Source organism: Macadamia integrifolia, unplaced genomic scaffold (genome assembly GCF_013358625.1).
Source record: "Macadamia integrifolia cultivar HAES 741 unplaced genomic scaffold, SCU_Mint_v3 scaffold212, whole genome shotgun sequence".
Classification (NCBI taxonomy): domain Eukaryota; kingdom Viridiplantae; phylum Streptophyta; class Magnoliopsida; order Proteales; family Proteaceae; genus Macadamia; species Macadamia integrifolia.
The window spans coordinates 460,259-482,870 of NW_024868523.1; the positions used below are offsets into that span (position 1 = coordinate 460,259).

General features: G+C 36.2%; 1 protein-coding gene across 2 annotated transcripts; it reads right to left on the reverse strand.

Annotated features, from left to right (window-relative positions):
• Window positions 1-5,450: 5,450 nt before the first annotated feature.
• LOC122065794 (serine/threonine protein phosphatase 2A 57 kDa regulatory subunit B' kappa isoform-like) lies at window positions 5,451-9,943 on the reverse strand. 2 transcript variants are annotated; one of them, XM_042629645.1, is made up of 3 exons: window positions 9,622-9,943; window positions 8,164-9,435; window positions 5,451-6,272 (listed from the first exon to the last, which is right to left on the reverse strand). In XM_042629645.1, the coding sequence occupies exons 2-3, from the start codon at window positions 9,316-9,318 to the stop codon at window positions 5,916-5,918; spliced, it is 1,512 nt and encodes a 503-aa protein (XP_042485579.1). In that variant the 5' UTR covers window positions 9,319-9,435; window positions 9,622-9,943; the 3' UTR covers window positions 5,451-5,915. The 2 variants fall into 2 exon arrangements, with proteins under 2 accessions (XP_042485579.1, XP_042485578.1); XM_042629644.1 differs by having other exon boundaries at window positions 8,164-9,412; window positions 9,622-9,942.
• Window positions 9,944-22,612: the final 12,669 nt, after the last annotated feature.

Sequence of the window (22,612 nt, forward strand, 5' to 3'; positions counted from 1 at the left end):
GGGTTATGACTTTATCTAAAAAGTTAACAAATGTGGAATTTTATTGATTAAAATAAACATCAACTCATGTCAGAAATGTTCCCAGAAACAACATTTATCAAACACCAAGCCTGTAGGAAACATTTCCAGAAACAAGTATTATCAAACACCTTCTTTTCCGTTTCTGTTAGAAACGGCAAAACCGTTATCAAACGGGCCCTTAGTCTTTGACTTTTGAAATACATCAAAATCAAATAACCAAGTAACCAATAATACTAAGCTGGGGTGGATTGAACTAAGCCCAACCCAATCATACAAGGAGGGACAATGGGGACAAGAGAATGAGGGAGAGATATGTTGTTTTGGGAGTGTACATTGGAGACAAGTTGCAGATGCGCAGCAGGGGCTAGGCTGTAGTTGGGGCCATAGGTTGCGGATGGCACAATGAGGTGGAAAAGGCCACAAGTTGCAGATATAGAAAGGAGGTGGGGAGTTCAATTGGAAATGGCTGCGGGTTGTAGTTATAGGAAAATTGGAGATTTCAATGGGATACATAATACTATCCCATCTCACATTCTTACTTCTTTTATTTTGAGTAGGATTTCCAAAATTCTAGATCTCCAATTTTCATGAAAAACTGTCCTAGCGACTCCTCAACTTGGGAAAATGTCAAGATGGATGTGCAGAAAAAATAAGAAGGATAAGGTAAGGAATGCACGTATAAGAGCGGCCTTGGAAGTTGTCCCTAATTCATGAGAAGTTTTGAGAAAGTCGTTTAAGATGGTATGACCATGCTCATCGAAGGCCATCGAATCCACTAGAAAGGAGGATCTAAAAGAGGTAGGGATAGACAAAAAATGACCATAGGATAAGTAGTGAGGAAAGACATACACATATTAGACCTTGACCAGAATATGGCCTTGAATATAGCATATTGGAGTGCTAGAATCCAGGTAGCGGATCCCATTTGGATGTGTTTTGCTTTGTTACTGGTTTTGATCATCTGTTTCCTTTTTCTTTGTCCTTGCTCGGATCTATGTAGCTGACCCCATTGAGCTTGGACAAGGCTTTATTGTTGTTGTTGTAGCTACTTCTCAACTTGACAATCTATCTTGAGCACTAAGAGTGCCAAGCATAAGCTGAAGAAGAGAATTGAAATGTTGGTCTCGACTATCAGTTCCTTAATTACTCGGTAGTTCAATTCAATCTTTTCCAAAAATCAATTTGCAAGAAGTTAAATGGATTATAATTTTTATGATTTGTAGGACCTCAACATGTAATTGTTTTCATTATAATTTACATAAAATTTTTTTTTTTATGAAAATAATTTACCCAAAATTATGGAAAAAAGAAGCTTGAAAGACAACGCAACTAAGGTTGCAAGAGAGCCAAACTTTATAAAAACCCAAAACCCTCGAATCCTTACAACTTTAGTCTAGGCTCGCCTTGAACCCTGACTCAAGGCTTAAACACCTCACCCTAGGCCCAACCTTAATGGGTTTTGCCCAGCCCAGGCCTGCCCTAATTGGTCAGGGTCGGGCCAGCGGCCCTGAGTGACTTGACTCTGATTTGTTATCTAGAACTGAGTATACCTTGACCCTAAATAAAAATAAGAGAAAATTACATTGCCACCCCCTGAACTTCGATCCTTATTCAACGCCACCCCCTGGACTTTTCGAAACGTCAAAGCCACCCCCTAAAAATTCAAAAAATTTCAAATCGGTCCCTGCCGTTAGCCGACCGTTATAAATGAATGAAAACCGGTTAGTTTTTTTTATAATATATCCAAAATACCCCCACCTATTGTGAGAGGACAATATTGCTCTCTCTTTTATTTCCATCTTCTAAACCTATCTCCCATCTCTCATCTCTCATCTCACTCCTCTCACTCACTTGGCCGGACAAGAAGAAGAAGACGATGACGATGACAGTACACCACCCCCTGCAACTCAATTCTCTTCCCTCCGGCGTGCGATTCTCCCCCCTCCGGCGTACGATTCTCCCCCCTCCAGCGTTTACTGTAGTGGATTGTGTCTTGGAAGGGGAGGGGGGGGAGAAATGTCGAAGCTTCTCTGCAACTCGCATTTGAAGGCTCTCGGTCGCTGGAATTTCTCTACCGTTTTACTGAATTCTCCGTTTCTGATTCAATGAAGTAGTTTTTCATCTCATCTTCTTTTCGAGTCGGAATCGCAATTAGCTATGTCTCTCCCTAACTTGTTGTTGAATCGACGATTTCTTCTTCAATCATTTCCCGGTTCAAATTTTCATAGGTACTTGTGAGTTCGAGCTTTCAAATCGAGTGCTGGAACTACGAAGGAGAAGAGTAAGAAGGATGCCGAAACTTGTGATGAATCAGAAGCAAAGTCTTTGGGTGATAATGGAAGCTTGATAGTTCCAAAGATGATTGCTATCCTAGCGGTGAATTTGAGTTGAAGGAATTTAGTGGATGGAAGAGATTTGTTGTGAAGCTTCAGATGCTTTTCGCATTCCCAGAAGAGCAGTGTGTTTAGCATGAAATTGCGAGGACAGGTTCAATTTGTGTAAGTGAGTGGTAAGCGTAGTCGATTTGGAGAACTCTGTAGGAGCCAGAACTAATGTGGAACATGAGAACGTCGTTGACGTAGAAGAGGAGATCTCTGAAGCCTGGGTGGCCACATCCGGGCTCAACTGCAAATGGGTACTCTACTGTTAGGTTCCCACAATAGGTTCGGCATTTGCCCAGATGCCCATCACCTGAAACCCGTGAGATCAAGAAGAAGAAGAAGAGGAGAATCAGACTTGGGAAATGTGCGGCCATGTCTGTGAGTGATGTCTGATGTCTGGGCTGGATAGACGGTCAAATGGTGAAGAGCGAAGACTGGGTAGAGGAGGTGATGAGAATCATTATTCTTTGCTTGTGATGGTCGAAGGAATTATTGTGTTTTTCTGTTGGAAGAATTTGCTTTTCCAGAATGGACTTTATTCAATCACCATGTGGGCATGTTTGTGGAATCTAATTTTTATTTTGTTTAATGCCCTCTTTTTGCTTTAGTTGCTTTGGGAATTTGAAGCCATGAAAGACATATCAGAACAGAATATTTGTGTCCCAAGCATTTCTATCCATAGCTATCACCAACTGTTCAGTTGGAGAAGGCTGAGTACTATATCTCAAAAGAGACGAGGAAGCCTTCACCAAACAATCGACCCCATGAGTGTAAGCCTTGAGGACGCCGGAGGGGGGAGAATTGCACGCCGGAGGGAAGAGAATTGAGTTGCAGGGGGTGGCGTACTGTCGTCGTTGTCGTCTTCTTCTTCTTGTCCGGCCGAGTGAGTGAGAGGAGTGAGATGAGAGATGAGAGATGGGAGATAGGTTTAGAAGATGGAAATAAAAGAGAGGGCAATATTGTCCTCTCACAATAGGTGAGGGTATTTTGGGTATATTATAAAAAAACTAACCGGTTTTCATTCATTTATAACGGTTGGCTAATGGCAGGGACCGATTTGGAATTTTTTGAATTTTTAGGGGGTGGCTTTGACATTTCGAAAAGTCCAGGGGGTGGCGTTGAATAAGGATCGAAGTTCAGGGGGTGGCAATGCAATTTTCTCTAAAAATAAAAATCTCTATTTTTTTTTTTTTTTTTTTTTTGTCAAAGGTAATCTAAAATATTGAAACTTAAAACAACTGCTAGGAAGGACAGAAGGATAATGAATCAAATTAATTGACCAAAATCTCCAGTAAAGGATTAAAAAAATTCAACATCCTTCATTGCATTTACATGTTCATTCATTTGTTGCCAAAGACATTTGCCACATATGCAATCTTCCTCATCGATTGATCCTTGTAAGTCTGAAATATGGACTTGCAAACCATTTTAAGAGGCAAAGGAAACATTTTTTCATCACTAGAATCAAACTGTTATCAGATTAGAATGAACTAAAGAGATTTTCATTTCAAATATGCTTCACAAAAAAAAAAAAAAAAAAAAAAAAAAATTATCCAAATGACCATTCCAAAGAAGTAAATTTTTAGTAACTCAACAACTAACAAGAAACATTGCAGGGGAAGTTAGAGATTCATATCTGCTATCTACGGATGGAATATTGAAGACAAAACCCTCAATCTCAGAAAAAATCACTCTGAAACTCTAAAAACTAGAAACTTAGAACAAAAGATTCAAACCAGGGAACCTCCTTGTCTCCCCAAAATCTGAACCCCCAAAGCAGAGAAGGTTGTGAGATCATACCCTGTCATATTCAGGTGTGAGTGGGTGGATTCATAGGAGTAGATGACCGTTGATCCCTAGTTAATGTTTGACTCTTTATTTACTGTGAGTATGCACCCCACAAGATCTATGTTAATAATTTGTTTATAGGGAAAAGAAAGTTGTATGGTCACCTGGCCCTTGTGCCCAGGCATAGGTGTTTACGAAATTAGCACTCCATTCCCTAAAATGAAAGATTTCACTTACCAAGAACTCATACTTGATGGTTGGAAGTAAATTTTAATTAGACAAAAAGTAAACTGTAACATGCAATTGTTATTATTCTACTTTTACTAATTATCTTTATTCTATTCTAGTACTTTACCAATAATAATTAATAATAATAATAATTTATTCTAGTGTTAATTTTATTGAAGTTAATTTGAATTTAAATCCACATTAGACCATGAGCAATTCATAATTCTTGAATTAATGTAATAGCTAAATACTTTATTTTTTTTATTAAATAATTAAATTTAAATTTAAATTAAGTCATCCCTTACTGTTGTTTTTATAGGAAATGTAAATGTTTTGTTATATTTTGATAAATAATATATATAAAATTAGGCTTAAAACAAGGTTGAATCCAGGGTTAACATCAAGACCGGGTTGGGCCAAAACCAAGTGTAAAAGGCTATATAAAAATCAAGATCTGGTCAAGCACTCAAGCCTGGCTCAAGTCAGGTCGGGCTGACCCTCATGGCTAGAATTTTGGGGGCAAGCCCCCATTAGAGATTAGGACAGGGCAGGGGCATGTTGGGGTTGCCAAAGCCAAACTTGCACCTCTAAACGTGGGCTTTGCTCCCAAATACTGGAGGGGTGGAAGGAATGATGGATTCGGCTCCTATCCAATTCTTAATTGCCCAATCCTATCTCAGGACACGATATCTGTACATTTTAAAAATCCAACGATTGTAATCATACTCATTTTAACCCTTCAAAATGCCTCTTAATTTTTACAACTGTTGGATTTTAAATGTAAAGGAATCGTGTCCATAGAGAAAATTAGACAAGAACTGGGCAATTAAAAATTAGAAAGGGGTTTGATCTCACAACTATCTCGATCTTTTTTAAAAGGCGACAATCACACACTTGTTGATTCTTCCACATGCGCTCCAATTGATCCCCATGCTAATGTAAGGGGCTACCCATTAGTTCCAATTAGTCATACATTATTGCAGAAACTAAAAGGTTGCACGGAAGGAAAGATGGAGAACAAGGGACAGTTCGTAGCACCTGAAATAGTAACATTGTTACCAAACATCAATCCTAGTCTCAAACATCAGGAAATCAGGAAAAACACAAGGGCAACTCCAATTGAAATCAGCGGAATGAGAGCAGGATGGTGACCAAACGGTCAAAAAGCAGGTCAACAACGGCACAAAAGTATACAATGCCAATGCAGAGTTGAGTGCAAACCTTGGATCAGGAAAGTGGTTGTTAGTACAAGTAGTTTTTTTTAGTGTCTATCCATCCAGCGCAGCCAGCTCTTTTTCACTGCTGGTTTTGGAATCCTGGCTGGCACTCAACCACCACCACCACCACCATCCATTCAAGGAACAACCCTCCCTAAATCCACTCAACCTCACCAAAGCCTACCCTGTCAACACGTTTTACTACATTTCATCATTTTCTTTTGCCCAGAAATTACAAAACACAAGGGGCAAACGTGAAAGAAAACCTGCTTAATTAAATTTAACAAGGAATAGCTGTTGCTGTAGGTGTAATGAGCACTGCTGTATTTCCAGCCACAGGTTGCACACTGGCAACTGTCTCTAGATGTGCCCAAGTCACTCTCCTCTTCTCTGCTGCTTCCATTTGTTTCACTTCTTCTTCCTCATACTTGCCTTGGCAAACCAGGACCAGATCTTCATCCATCTCTGAGAACATTTTCTTCACATTGACAGTTAGATTGAGAACTGCTTGGTTCCAGTGGTTCTGGATATTCTTCTCTAGGGCTGGGTAGATAAGAGGCAGGATCACATGCCGATTGTGCGCAATCAAGCCAACAACGTGATCATTGTTCCATAGAAAGAGGGCCCGTTCTGCTACCTGGGGAAACAGAATTTTTAAGGTCCATTTGTTTCCATGTCAAAAAAAGGAGGAAAAAATTCCACTCATGTAAAATACAAAAGTTAACATTGGAAAATAAGAAAACTTTTAAATGGAGCACAAATTACAAGTAATAATCATTTTCAGGTAAAATATCATTTGTAGGGAAAATTCTACAATGAAACAAACATAAACGAAAAAGAAAAAAGAAATAAAAGTTAAAATGACATCCGTTACAAGCTCACAAGCTGGCCACAGACACCTAATCAGCCATGGTTAAGAGAAAAATCTACCAGCAATACTGCATACACATGTATCAAAGTGGATCCACCATATGTATGTGCATAGATCATAAATGCTATCTAGATCCATGCAGAAAAGTGCAAGCATTGCTATTGGAAAATTATCAACAGATCTCACTCTTAACAATTAACAACTATTGCAATGGACACCAAATCAGAAAACAGTTAGGGGCACCAGCAAGGACTGAAGTCAGTACTTGTGAAAAGGATGAACGAATTCATGCGCGCCAGATAACAATGGTTAAATTTGACTTGTACCATCTCTCAGTAACAACTTGCAACCAATCAACAAACCTAACTTACCACACACACACGGAGAGAGAGAGAGAGATTCCTGCATTGCCATTCAGTGATCTCAATTCATCAACAAATTGTTCAACAGTTGCAAACCTAGCCTGCAACACTACCATGCAAAAACCATGCACGCATATTTTAAGTTGGGGATTTTCTTAATGACACCTCTTAAGGTATCAAAGAATTTGAAACCTTACTTTTTTACCCTTCAAGAAAAACAAACTTTTTCCAATGAGGGTGAATATTGTCATTTCACAAGTATTAGTCGAAAAATGTGCATCACAAATGCCAGTTTTGATAATGACAGTGATAAATCACTTTCAAATTATTGAAAACCCTTTTTATACGCCTACAATAAATACTTTTGGAAATAAGACAAAGGGCAATTAAGAGGTGTCAAGTTCTAAAATCACCTATAGATATGTCATTTAGACACTCTTTTAAGTTGACAATGCCATTCTTTTATAAACTCCCTTACCACTAATTCAATGCCTGTCCAAAAGCCCAGGTAAAAGATGGTGGATCATCAGGTTAGCAGGAAGCACACAGAATTTTCCTAATGTTTTAAACAAGATCCTGAAAATTCAAAATTATTTGAATGGCTAGATATGATTCACACAGCAACCCAACTAGCAGGGATGAGCCTCAGTTGAGTTCAGCTGAGTACCTTCCTGTTTTCATAACAATATGTGTTGAAATTTGATGAAGAACTCCATTAATAGTCACATGGGAAAGAAGCAAATATAACACTATGCCAGAAGTGTTATGAACAACAACAGAAGGAAGAAGATTGCATCATGGGAAAACTGGATTAAGCTTGTCAAAATATGCAGGAAAACGATAGCTAATATAGTTTCAAATGTTCAAAACATTCATTGTTGGTCATATGACCATTATTCTGGATAGACCATGCAATTCCCAGTAGAAAAATCAACACTGCAAGGCTTGGTCAGAACCATTTTAGAGAGTTTAAATGGGTTAATCATACTAGGATATTAATAAATACAGTTAAATAAAAACATATCGTAATAACTATCGCATCTCAATTCATCAAATTCACATGGATTGTTTTGCATATCCACAATGCATGCTTATGAAAATAAGAAATATGAATTACTAGACTAGATGGGTGCTCCACAAGACCACAACTATTGGAATAAAAGAAATACACCAGAAATCAAAGCCACCTCAATTTACATCAGCAAACATGAAAATAATAGCAATCCAATCAGAATTGACACTCTCCAAGCATCAGCAATAACAAAATAAACCACTAAGAAAAATGGAAGAATTACCTGGAAGTGGGAGCTGTTGAGACAAGACCTAATCCGGCGGAACAAAGGAATCATGATCTTTTGGAATTCCACCATGTTAGTGGCTTCCAAAACCTCTTCCAACTCACTCAAGAACATGACTTCCTTCTGGCTATTTGTTACAGGCCAGTACTTTAACAACCCCTTGATCACAGTACTCGCCAGCTTTGGTTCTTTCTCTAAAAACTGTGTCACACAGTATGACAACTGCTGAAGATAAACACCCATAGATTTGGGCTTATGCAGAGGAATCAAAGCCCTCCACAAAAACATCTTGTGTTCCTCTTTCAGTGGTAAGGCAAACCCACAAATTACACTGCCAAAAATCTCCAATAACTCAGCAATTCCATTATGCCGTTCCGTTTCAAAGACAAAACGATAAAAGATATTGCTTACAGCCTTGCGAATGAAAGGCCTATGAACCATAAACTTCCCATAAATCCTATGCAGAATTGTTTTCAAGCAATCTCGTTCTCTTGGATCCTCTGAATCAAAGAGTTCAAGCAATCTCAGAATGAATGAATGATCTACGTACTTCTTTGCTATCTTTGAATCAAGAGAAGTAGATGTGACAAATCTAAGCAGTAAGTCATACACGATTTGTAAATGTGACCACGCAGGATCAAACATTGGTTCATCATCATCAGTCTCACCACCAGAGGAATTAGACCGGCAGTTAGGAGGAGATACCCTAAAGAGATTAACTGCGCACATTTTACATATTGCAGCAATTGCATGCTCTGTAAACTTAGCTGATCCAGAAGCAACAAACTCAACAAGCTCTATCAAAGCCTCACGTTTCAGATCTTTCTCTACATTGTCCTTATTTGGATCGTTGAAGTCGAAAACCACGCAACAAAGGTTTAACTTACTAATGAACAGATTCTGCTTTTCCGAATTCGGAACATCTTTGAAAGATAGAAGAGGTTCAATTCCAGCCACCACGCTTGAAGGGAAAACAGCCGACGACATCCGCTTTATGGAATTTGATCGGCTAGAAATAGTTGTTCCGCTGCTTGTTCTTTGAATCCCATTGCCGGAGGCGATCACATTATTGCCGGAATCGCAACCGGCAGAATCAACAGCATCAAATTTCGAAGACTTCCGAGGAAATTTGCTGAGGAATTGCTTAAGCATGGTGGCAACTTGGTCACAAAACAAGCTAGATCAACCTCATGTCGATCAATTTCTTAGAGAAAAATCTCACAGCATGAAGAAGAAACATAAACCCCTGCTTACAAATTAGAAGAAGCCCTAGAAATTGGTCAGCAGCAAAAGTGAAATCGGTTGATAAAAGACAAGATCCCTAGACAGATCTACTTATCTACATAGTTCGCGTGAAAATATTGAAGAAACTCAAGATCATTACCATATACAGAAAGTATAAAAAACGGAAAGATCGAATTTTTCCAATCTATAAGATAAGGAAGTATTAAAAACCTGGATTTCGATCCTCGAGACGAGATGGTTTGGGAAGTAAAGCAGATCTCAAGTTACGAAAGGGCATTTAGTAAAAACCCTACACATTCGATCTCAGGTATGAATCCAGCAGTGCTGTTCGTCCCTCGGAAGATCAAGTTTTAAGGAATCAAGAGTAATGCAACGACCGAGAAGGAAGAAGAAGAGGGAATCGTGAGATTGGAACAGCTGAGATTAGGTTCCTCCGCGTAGATTTGAAGGTGCACAACCTCCATGAAAGATCAATAAGTGTTCCTCGATTGAAGAGAAGAGGAGGTGACATTTTCTGAGGAATACAGGACAGGTACGAGTACGACGCACAAAATAAATTAAAAAAAAAAAAAAAAAAAAAAATCGAAAACGGAAGGCAAAAAGTGTTTGGTGGGTGGGGCAGAAATTATTTCTTAATTAAAATTTTTTGAAATTTTCAAATAAAAATTTCTGTTTAAACTTTGCAAAGTAACATAAAAAAAATTATATAATCATAATGGATAATGATTTAAAAGTTTTTTTTTTCCTTTTAGTTTGCTAAATATATTTTTTAGAATAATATATTTTAATTTTAAATTAAATAATTTAATTACAAATAAAGTTGAAATTTAATAATAAAATTTGATTTGTTTCAAAGTTGGAATCTCCTACAGTTGCATATGTATTTAGAATTTGACAACTAGTTTTGATTGTTCCAAATTTATTTTTAAATGTACTTTAGTAAAGATTAAAAATAATTTAAAAAATAACTTATTATTATATCATTACAAAAATTTATCGCTTTCTTACCTATTTTTATACATTTCTGTATAATTGATAAAATGTTTTTGTCTTCAAAACTTGACATGTGTAGTAATAATTTAAAAAATCTTTACTTGAGTATTGATTTGATTTCATTTTTATCCCTTATTTCTCTCACAAGTAAATGAAAAAGGTGTTTATGAGTAGATGTCGACTTGCTATGATTCGGATCTTCTCCAACCTCCCCAGGGGAGGGGAGACTTGCATGCACCCCAAGGCCCTCCAAGTCATTGGATGCATAGTGGAGGGGTTGGAGAGAATCTAGATAGGACTTACCATGCCCCCAATTGAAAGTAGATTAATAAAGTCTTCAATAATTGCCATGTGGTTGTGTAGGTAGACCCGAAGCTCCTTTACTCACATGTCAAGTTTCAGCCCAATCAATGTGCATTAAGTAACAAATAATATATTAAAAAAAATAAGGACTACTAATGCACTACAAATGGTGTGAATGGACATACAATGGAAGGTATGCTTTTTCAGGGTATGTCCACATATGAGATGATATATTGAATCTCGGTCTGAAGTTTAACATGTGACTAATCTACATTTTCCTTAACATTTAACGGTTAGAATTTCTAGATCACCCTCCTACGTGGCCAAAAAACATGGGATGTCTTGATATACTACAATTAATAAACGTAGGCAAAAACATGGGAAAACTTGTCACAATAATTTTCCTACAATTAATAATCAAAAATTAAAAACAAAATAATTATTGGAATGAAGATATTGATATTAAATTCAATATTTATATTCCACATTTCGGCAACCTATATTGTCTTACAATTTATATTGTTATTTTTAAAATTAGATATATCAATAAATTGGAATGCATAAGATTTAAATATAATTTTCTTTTCTAATTTGAAAGTAATCATCAAATTTAAGAGAGAAAAAAAAAGAAGATGTAATTGGATAAACTTTTGAAATCTTACTTTTGATATTAATTGTAGACATTTCATAATTTGAATCTAAAATCTTGATTTTTTTTTAATTAAGGTTATGAAACAATTTGACTTTTCAACCTGAATTATTTACTCTCCAAAATATTAATCAAAAAAATTCTAATCTTTTTAAATTATTTTAAAATTTAGTAACCATGGTCCATATTGGACTTTTCAACTTATTTGATATTTTTGTCACTCATGTATATGAAGTTTATGTTGAATAGAATCCAACCAAGTACAAAGATAAGAGATTAACAACTAGACGAACATATAGTTGGGCTTTCACATGGATTATGAATACTAGAATGAGTTAATAATTAGCCGTAATTTGAAATAAGAACTCAAACTCATAAGAGTAGTTTAGGATATGAAAGAGAATAATGGATGTGTTTGTAATACCTATTTCTTTTGATCTTTGGTAAAAACAAATTTAATTTGTGTATAATTAATAAAGCAAGGGTGGTCATAATTACCTATCCTATAGGTTGATGGTCCAAAATGCCTTTTTGTTCCTAGAGTTCTGTTCAAGTGTTCAACCACAATGATGAAAAAAGAAAAAGAAAAAGAAAAAGGGGTAGTTGAAAAGATCTCATCACACACGGTAAAGTTCTATTTATTGAATTCAAAGACATCCTAGGGTACAAATACAATACCTGGACGCATCAAAATGCAATGTGGACTTTTAAGTTTGTGGAATATTTGTTTTCTTTTCTGTTACTATGCTTTGTAAAATATAATGATTGTGACGAGCGATGAAAGTTTGCGTCACATCTTCTTATGCACAGAAAATCCTCCTTAAACTCCACGGTGAAGGTGAGTGGAGGTTAGAGGTAATGAGGGACATGGGTAAAATATGAATTGGTCATATGTTTTAATCAAAAGGATATAATTGTCATTTCAACTCCTCATTTAATAAAGACTTATGACTGAAGGTGTAAGTGTAATTTGGTATTATACAAGGGATGTCTCTCTAATTGTGGCATTCTTTAGTAGGTGACGTTGTAAATTACCCTAAGAAATATGCTAGGTCCTCTATTACCTGGACTAATCCATGTATTATCATTTTTTTGATATAAAATAATAAAAGCTATACTAGACATAATGATGCTTAGAAGGACCCTTTGTAGAAAATAGGAATTGTAAACCTCGAGTATCTCAATTTAATCTCAATTCAAAAGGTTGTACAAGTTATAAGTGCATGACAACCACTTGATGATCTAGAGGATCAAAATATTGAAAAGTGTTAGCATGATCCATGAATTATACTTTTTATCCTCTAGCGCATAAGAGCAAACCATGGCAGACAAATATGGAAAAAAAAGTTCACAACTTTGTAGCTTTTCTAGACTTTTGGTCTAACCTCATTTTCATAGAAAACTGATCAGTGATCATTGCCTTATACTCAAGGGTTTTAAAAATTCTGTCCCACCACGGACCAGGGTGTCAATATAACGTACCAAATTATTTGTACTGAATCGAATCAAATTAAATTCAATTTGATATCGGTATGAGGTATATATACCGGATTAGTATTTGATTTGCTATCAAATTGAGTGAGTAGTTCTTTGAGTGCCTTCCTTCCTTCTCACTTGTTGCCTAGAGTCTTGAATTGAGCATTGTTTTTGTGCACAACTCGTATATAAGGCAAGAGGCTACTGCTTCAGAAGAGATCAGCCTTTGCGAGGAAGCATCTATAGAATTTGAGATCATAAAGGGTTAGAGAAGAACTTCATCGGTAAAATGTACAGGATTTGGCTTCTACATCATTGCTATAGAGAAAATGGTAGATTACATAGAAAAACCTATTCATTCGTACAAACGAGTGCCATCATCATGAATCATTGTTCTGATGATTCCTAACCCGCTTTCTGAATCATCCGAATAATGCTTCCTCAATGTGCCACTCTATGAAAGCGGTTAAACCATACATCTATGGCATACCAAATATCAAACCAAATATATTCAGTAAGATATCGATATGAGAATCTTGTTCCAAATCGGTATTTGATATGGTATTGATATTAGTATATTTGCAGTGTAAATTTCCCCTTTCTCAGATTGTCTACAAAGAAAGAACCCTCACTACAAGTATATAGCAAATCATATACAGAAAATTACTGAAATAAAAGACATTGTAAAGCTGTAGAATGCTAGAAGGAGCCGTGAGAGTCTTTGGAACCCTTTTGTCTGCTGAAATGTAAGTATCAATCTCAACCTCATGTTTGAACTTTGAAGGTAGCTTTAATAATTTCGTTCTTTCACACTTCCATGTCACATTTTGTACTTGAATGCACTTAGGCTTAAAAAGGATCTAACATATACGTAATAGGCACTTCATTGAACTGTGTTGGGAAGCCAAGTTCAGCAACCAAAAACCATACATGGGCCTGACCATATATGTAGTTTGGAAAACTAGATGAAGCAAATTGATATAGAGAAGAGACCTGTTTTTGGTTCAACACGTTGGGCCACCTTTATCTATGATTTGCCAACAACTCATCCCTATTGGACAATTGGGTTACAGATAGGAGCTCCTGGCAGGTCTTGGACCTCAAATTTGAGGCCATGCATGTGAATGGGAAAATCTTTGGATCTTTACCTGGCCAAGCCTTCTTGGCTCCCTTCTCAGTTCCTACTGTGAGCTCATCTAATCATGAGCAAAGCCTAATTCTTATTTGCTGCAAGTGGGTCTAGCCCAATACTATAAGCCCACATAGTTAGCCCTTCTCGGTTCCTTCGGATGCGGTTCCATGATCACTTTAATTAATAGGAGTATCTGAATGATACCAGTCTCAGTGAACTATTTATTGCTGCCAATAGTGCTTCGCTTGCATGGAAGGTGGCCCGCCAGCACCAAGTAGAGCTATCGCGCTAGGCGAAGGAGGTGCATTTCTGGTACTGGACTAGCTCTCAGGTAATAATCTCTTTCTTATTTCTACCTTTCTTTCCCATGACAACTAGGAATAGGCATATAAAAAATTTCACTTCAAATTCCGGACCTTAACATCCTGTTGCTCATGGTGTTTCACGATCACTATAGGTGTATTTAGAATTTGATATCTTTTCTTAATTGTCCCTTATGTTATTTCTTAAGTTGTTTAGGATATATTACCTAAAAAAAAATGTTTAAAATACATGCATAAAAAGATTTTTAAAAATAATTTGAAAATGACATATCATTATTAAAAAAATGTCATTATCATGTTCAATTTTTTAGTATACACATCCAACTTATAAATAACCATTTCATAATCCATAGGAAGTATCTACTCTATAGAAGGGAATGGAGGGGAAGCTAACGGTCAAGAGACTCAAAACCTCCTGGTAAGCAAAAGATTGGTACACTACAGCTTCACCAACTATGCTAGGCAGTAGTCATTGTTTATAAAAGTATTATTTAATCATATTTTCATAATCATACCTAAATGGATAAGATAATATCTAGTTTGAAATCACATCTAAATAGTTTTTGAAGAAAATTGATTTTTCGACCCCTAAACGGGTACAAATATGAATCATATCCATTTACATTCCTAGAAAAGCTAATTTACAAACACATAACTCTGGTCAATTAATTAAGATTCTTACCTAAGTAAAATAAAAGGGAAATTGCCATGATGATCTAATTGTTGGCAGAAACCCAATCGTGTAGTGGAAGGGATCAGATTAGGATCTCTTGCGCTCGAAATCACTGTACAAAAATTAATTACATGAGAATGAAATGATTTACCTTAGAACCGCAATTAAAGTTCCTCCTCGAGATAATAGTTCTTCTACACTTGAGTAATCGTACGGATCGATCTCAACACTTTGAAACTATGATCCACGTTCAATTGGAGAAGAACAATTCACCATTAAAGTTTTTTACTTCACATACACTCACTCACAAAAGGAGAGAAGAAAAGGAGAGAGAAAACATGGGAGTGAAGAGAGGAAGTTCTAAAAAAAAAAAAACTAAATCTCTTTCTCCCTTGTCCTTTATATAACAAAACTTGTTTTAGGGTTTTCTTTTTGGTCAAATCTTTGTCAGCTACTTTGCTTCTAAAGTGGGAAGAGGTAGAATCTAAAACAGATTGCTATCTTTCTTATTACGGGTGACAAATATATTCAAATTATATTTTATCCAGTACCATAAATAAAAAGATAACTAACTATTTAATATTTCCAAATCTTGTTATGCAATATTAACTCTTTAATTTGCACATAAGACCTTCTAGTTTTCTAATATCACATAATGAGCTATAGGACATGTAATTTAATACTGCCTAACCCCAACTCATTGTACATGTCCATTGCAAAGATTTTGTGAACATGATCGGATGCCGAAAAATTATTTTAAATAAAATTTAATAAATAAAATATTATTTTTTATATTAAAAATAATTTTGTAAACAATTTACAAAAACGACACTAGTACCAGATTTTTGTCTGATCAAGTACAGACATTCTCTCTCCTCTATATTTCCCAATTAAGGGAAATGGACCCCATGCTGACGATCTCTTTCATTAACAATATGGGACCACGAGTCCAGCATACCGATATATAGTCCGTTGGATGTCAACCATTAGTTTACCAAAACATGTGATATAACACTACAACAAATAGGATCTCTCAGGTCAAAGGTCAAGTGACGGGTACGAATTTCATCCTTACACAACTGACAGTAATACATGCGAGATTCTTACCAGAATCTTTTCTATACATACACAGTATGTGTACTTACATTTATGTATCGGAATCACATCCTTGGTGATATACAATGTAACGACCATGTGAATAGGATGTTCGGTCCTATCCCTAGTTGAGAACAATTTTGGATGAAAACCCATGGAACAACTTACAAGCCCAATAAATAAATGACATGCATAAGTGAAATTAAACAATCTTATTAATAAACCGGATTTGATAGAAATACATATCCAACACTAATTAAACCTACTTTTAATTTACAAATTACACCCAATGTCTAGAAACCTAGAATTGGGATCTGGATTAGAACAGATCGATTTGGCTCGAATTGGTCCAAAATCAGTAATTACATCCTAACCATGGTTTCCGTTTGCTAGATCAGTAGGAATTGTCCAATCCGATTCGAATTTCAAATCTCGAGTGACATCACTGTTAGTTAAAATGGGAACGGAAAAAAAACAGAAACGTACGGTACATGTTTTAAACAGATAAAAACGATGAACGGTACGGTAAAAAAAAGGTCAAAAAACAGGGAATGGCAAACGGACGAAAACGAATGGTACAAGTATTAAACGTGTAGTTTTCAAAAAAAAGAAACCAAAAAAATGATAGAATACTCATGCAATTTGAGAGATTATTACCTGTATACATGCATCTAATGTTCCAAAAGCTCTGGGAGTCCCAAGATAAAATAGCCCAATGGGCTACAAGAAAATGAGATGTTGCTAGCTTTAGCTTCTCTTTACTCAATGAGCTACAAGAAGATGAGATTTTTTTCCTATAGATGGTATGGAAGTTAAAAACCAAAAACCAAAAACCAAGTATCAAATTGTCTTCACTCTTCACTTTTACTAATAGGTTTTTTTTTTTTTTTAAATTAATTAATTTTAATAAAATTCCTATTTTACCCTTAAAAAACAAATACGCGTTTAAAATGGCCATTTAAAACTTGTTTAAAACGGATACTTTTTCCGTTTCCCTTTTTTTCCGTATTGTATAATAGCATACGGGAAAACGCGTTTTAAATGGCAAAAAAATTTCAACCGCGTTTTAAACGCGTTTAAAACACGTTTTAACTAATAGTGAGTGACATCTCCTTCATTACCCATTGATGATTTTTAGAATGTGTTTATGAGTTTGTATCGGATTTGGTATCGGCCTAAAAACGTTACCGATAATGTGGCCGGATTAAACAACTTTACCCCCAAGATTCCAATAATATTTTTGTACTATGTTACCCCAAAACCATAGTAACATTGATTCAGTATCAACTAGCAGATATCGATATTGGTGTCGGGCTAATACTGGCACAGATCGTCTGTGGGTAACGGTACAAATTCGTAAAATCAATTCTATCCAAATGAGATCATCGCCGCTGATATATTGAGAGTGATGTCACTTCGAGGTGGAGTGTGGGACACCCAAATGATGATTAAATTATGGGAAATTTACAGTGTTGCCCCCTAGAGAATGCCACTATTATAAGAATGCCCCCTCTATTTCATCAAATTAAATCAAACCCCTTATCGTCAGGCGCTGTTAAATGAGGAGTTGAAATGACTATTGTACCCTTTTCATTAAAACGCATGTCTAGTAGTTTTCACTTTAAAATGATGGTCTCTTAAAATCCACCGCTGCTTCTCAGCTTTCAGTAATAGCCCAGTTAAGGGGATACTGTGTTGGCCTCGGCGATTCAAGGAGGATGAGGGAAACCTAGAAGGCTAACTCTGCAACCATAGATGAAAAAATTGTGTTTGGGGAGGATTTGAAGTGGGTATAAGTGTTTCAAAGGGTACCCTATCAGCCATGTCTTCAAGAGTCTCAGTTCACTTTAGGGTTTCTATGAATTGAGAGATTCAATTTTGATTCTTTAAAAGGAAAGGAAGATAGATGGTTGATGAAGCAGTAATGTTTCAGAGGAGATATTTGCAACAGAAAAGGACTATGGAAGCAAATGGAACTGAAGAAGGAAATTGAGAATTGAGAAGAGAAAGGGAAGGGAGAGAAGACCCAGTGGAGGAGATAATAATAACCCTTTACCCCAAAACCCAGAGGTTTCGACCTCACTTACTTTAATGTAGAATCTCTTTCTCTTTAATTAAATAAATCTCAATTCCCAATCCAAATCGATTAAACAAAAAAAGGGAAGATGAATCTTTGTGCTTTCCTTTGGAGTATAATCATGCTAAACACACATGAATGCATAGGAATCATCAATCAATTCTATCAATTCCTTAAAATCTGTTGTGTAAAGGAAATCACAATCAACTAACATTGCCCAACCATTGTAATTGGCAAGAAATGGAGTCAGAAATCGACTGAAGGAGAACTCGGTGCTCTCTGTATGCCCTCTCTAACGCCATTAGAGACTCTTACTCCTCAGATCCTGTTGTTTGATAAGTATAACTTCCACTAGAACCAAAGAACGCTTTAAGATCGAGTAATGACAGACCTCGTAAGCAACATCTTCACATGGATCGTAACCCACAAAGATCTTGAAGGGCTTCTTCACATAGAGGTCAGGGGGTTTCGCCTGCAGAGAAGAAACGCAGGGGGTTACAGTTGAGAGTCGTTGCTGGTTGCTGCGAATTCCTGCTAGTCTCGGCAGCAGCAATCGATGATGGCAGCCGCAGTCGCTGTCCATCATCGATGCTGCTGCCACTGTGATCTTTGGTGCTCTGAACGATTGCCGGTGGTCCAAATCTATCGATTTGGGAGAAAGATATAATAACTTATTATTGGGGTAGTTAGGTATTGCACATTTAATAAGGGCATTTTGGTATTTAAAATAAAATATAATAGCTGACATCATCATATAAGGCATATTCCTTAACAGTGACCGATGGATGGTAGGGGGTCTGAGTCTGATTTGGTGGCATTCTCTAAGGGATGGCACTGTAAATTATTAATAAAAACAGCAACTCAACGAGGGAAGACAATTCCTCACTAAAAGGAAAAAAGGAAAAGAAAAAGAAAAAGGTAAAAAACCAAATGAGTTGAGTCTTCTTTGGCCTTGGGATTCTGCTGCAACTGCTTTTAGGGATACTCCTTTTTTTTTTTTTTTTTTCTTACTTTCCTATTGAGCAGTCCAAACCCTTTTTCTTGTGGACATTGCATGATACACTAGCATTCAAATAATACAATCTCATGTCTTTTATTTGAATGAATTTCTATTTACCATATATATATAGATATATATACACATTGTTCCACCCCGTTCTGTGTGGGAGAATTCTTGAGAAAGAGCTCTAAATGAAAGGTCCGTTGGTCATACGGTCCGCACCCAGCCCCTGTTCCAAAGATCTGATCCCTAGATGCCAGTCTGGCACCTTTGATGCATCTCGATCACCCCGTTGCCCTTCCAAATCTAATATGTTTTCTCTCTCTCTTTTTTTTTTTTTTTTTATCCATCCTATCAAACCAGCGTAAAAAGAATAGAGTGGAAGCAACTGTTCAAAAATCCCTTGAGGTAGTGTTAGATCAGATAGTCAGTTCATCTCAGACACAACCTATCAGATTAGAAAGTCAACAGTATCTTGTTCAGCCCTTTTCAAGAGAAGGATGTGTCTAGATTACAACAGACATCTACAAACACAGAGAGAATGGAAGGTCATAATTATTTTCTTATTATATGAAATACGAAATTACTGTTATATATAGTTTAATCCAACTGCAATAAACTCAATTATTTTGTTTTCACATAACTTAAAATCACTTTTACAATATAAGCGTAAAATACCATCACTCCCTCATCCTAGTCCTATGATTATTCAAACTCCCTTACCCAGAATTTCCTTTTTATTCCCCCATAAAAGAAAACTTCCACCTCTTTCAAGTTTCTACTTTGGTATTTTAAAACTTCCATCATTAGGGCTTAGCAACTAAGTGCTTGCTTCTTCCTTTCCTCCTAGAACTAGCATCTTTTAACAAATACTTTAATAAGTTTACTATTATAGGCTTTTGCCAAAAAGGTTTATCCTTAGAGTGTTATCCGACTATAATGTCAGTCATGAACCCTAATTCTTACTTGTTCAGCCTAGCTTCTCATGATTCCCTGCTAAAGTTACGTTGCGAGTATATATATCCACCACCACCACCCCACCCCACCCCACCCCACCTCACCCAACCCATGACTTCTGGTTTAGAATTTGGTTTGGTTTATGGTTTGGTTTGGTTTAGGGTTTGGTCTAGTTTAGAATTTGGTCTGGTTTAAGGTTTGGTTTAGTTTAGGGTTTGGTTTGGTTTAGGTTTGATCTGGTTTAGTGTTTAGTCTGGTTTAGGGTTTGGTCTGGTTTAAAGTTTGGTTTGGTTTAGGGTTTGGTTTGGTTGGGTTTGGTTTTGTTTGGTTTGGTTTGGTTTAGGGTTTGGTCTGGTTTACGGTTTGGTTTGGTTTACGGTTTAGTCTGGTTTAGGGTTTGGCCTGGCCTGATTTAGGGTTTGGTCTGGTTTAGGGTTTGGTTTGGTTTGGTTTATGGTTTGGTCTGGTTTAGGTTTTGGTTTGTTTTATGGTTTAGGGTTTGGTTTCGTTTAGGTTTTGACTTGGTTCAGGGTTTGGTTTGGTTTAACCAGTTCAAAGTTCAGGTAGGCAATACGACACATCTGGGTATTCATTTTTTCCGTACAAGATATCAATGGGACCGTATTTCCAAATGCTATCCAATGATTTGGGAATCGAGCACATGCTAGTCTTGATTGTCGTATTTTGGCAAAAGGTATCAATGACCACTTTCGGTCACCCTTCCCGCATCATTTTTAAAAATATCGGGTTGAACTCCTAACCGGTCTTACGCTCGATTGTATTCCGCATGTTCTTGCATAGCGGTTTTAGGTTGGGATAGCTGGGATAGTTTGGACTTGTGCCGAAAATTTTGGATTTCTTTCCAAAAGAGAGAATAAATGTTTTATCATTGCCGAGGGGGGACAAAATTTGGTGTCTATAAGATATTGTTAGTTAGTTGTCTTTTAGTGTAATGATCCACCACAACTGGTGGGAAAGAAACAAAAGGAGATCGATGGTCTTCCACCTCATGTTCTATCTGATAATTCTGAAATGACATCACTTTTGAGGTTATGAATAAAATCCTACATAAATATGTCGTTTATCCAAATTCTATTAGAAATAGGTATCATGTCTTGGCTTGGGATCTCCCTCTTGTATTTCCCCATGTTTTGTTGTATCTTCTTTCGGTATTGTTTCTCCCCTCCTACAACTTTTGTTTTACCCTCCTTTTGTTCACTTATAATTGTTCCCCCCGCCCCCCGCCCCCCGCCCCCCGCCCCTATTGGTTTTTCTTTGTGACAAGCCTTGAGGCTATTGCTTGGTTTTCTTCCTTTTTGTTTAGTATATTATTCATTCATCCAAAAAACACTATGCTCTAAACTTATCTATGTAAAAGTTTAGAATTGCCACATGGTTAAAATTTGTGGGTCACGATAATAAGCAATATTGGCATGTGTAAGTAACTTTGATAAATAAGAACTTAAGGGTATTAATTACCCGCCATATAACAAAGGAATGTGATTCTTTAGAATAACAAGAAAATTTGAATTTTTTTTTTTTTTTTTATATTTTTATAGTCTAAATCATTTGTTCCCATTCAAAGTTGAGGAGTGCATAATATTATTTATAATACTGATACATATGCATGGACATACACGAGATGCATGCTAATGCAAATTAGGTATTCATTGAATTAAACTCTAAAATTTGACATGTGGCTAATGTAGACTATATTCTCGATATCCCAAGGTTGGAATAGACACCTCATCAGTTTACATGCCAGAATACAAGCTTTGTGACATTTTAAAAATACTATACCTTCTTGACCATAATAATTCAACAGTTTTTTTTTTTTTTTTTGTTAACAAGAAACCCCACTAACTTGTTCGTTTTAAGATTCCAACCTAAACATAAATCCTAGTTACACGTAGTCACACTTGACCAGTGGATAATAAAAATTTAAGATAATTTAAACATAATATATAATAAATGTTCTCAAGGTAATTCAATATTTGATTCAATTACTTCATTTAACATTTGTTTTTTAGTAAGACACCATTCGACATTTAGAATGAATATTAATATTTAAGATACTTGGCTTATTATTTGAGTTCAATTTTTGGTTCAAAATATAAAATTTCATTACCCTTTGGTGATTTTTTGAATGTGTTTATGAGTTTGTATCGGATTGGGTATTGGCCTCAAAAACTTTACCGATAATGTGGCCGTATTAAAAAATTTTACCCTAAGATGTCAATAATCTTTTTTTACTATTTTACATTAAAACCAAAGTAACACTGATTTAGTTTCAACTAGATATCGATATTGGTGTTGGGCTGATATTGATACAGATTGGCCATGGTAACGATACAAATTCGTAAAACAAATTCTATCCAAATGAGATCATCACCGCTGACGTATTGAGAGTGAAGTCACTTTGAGGTTGGAGTGTGGGACACCCAAGTGCACATTAAATTATTAATAAAAATAGCAACTCAACAGAGAAAGGCAACTCCTTGCTTAAGGAAAAAACCACCAAAA

Excerpts from the sequence above, each read along its gene's own strand:
- LOC122065794 (XM_042629645.1), bottom strand. The coding sequence starts at position 9,318 with ATGCTTAAGCAATTCCTCAGCAAATTTCCTCGGAAGTCTTCGAAATTT. Across the intron at positions 6,273-8,163 it reads TCAACAGCTCCCACTTCCAG|GTAGCAGAACGGGCCCTCTT; the intron begins GTAATTCTTCCA and ends CTGTTTCCCCAG.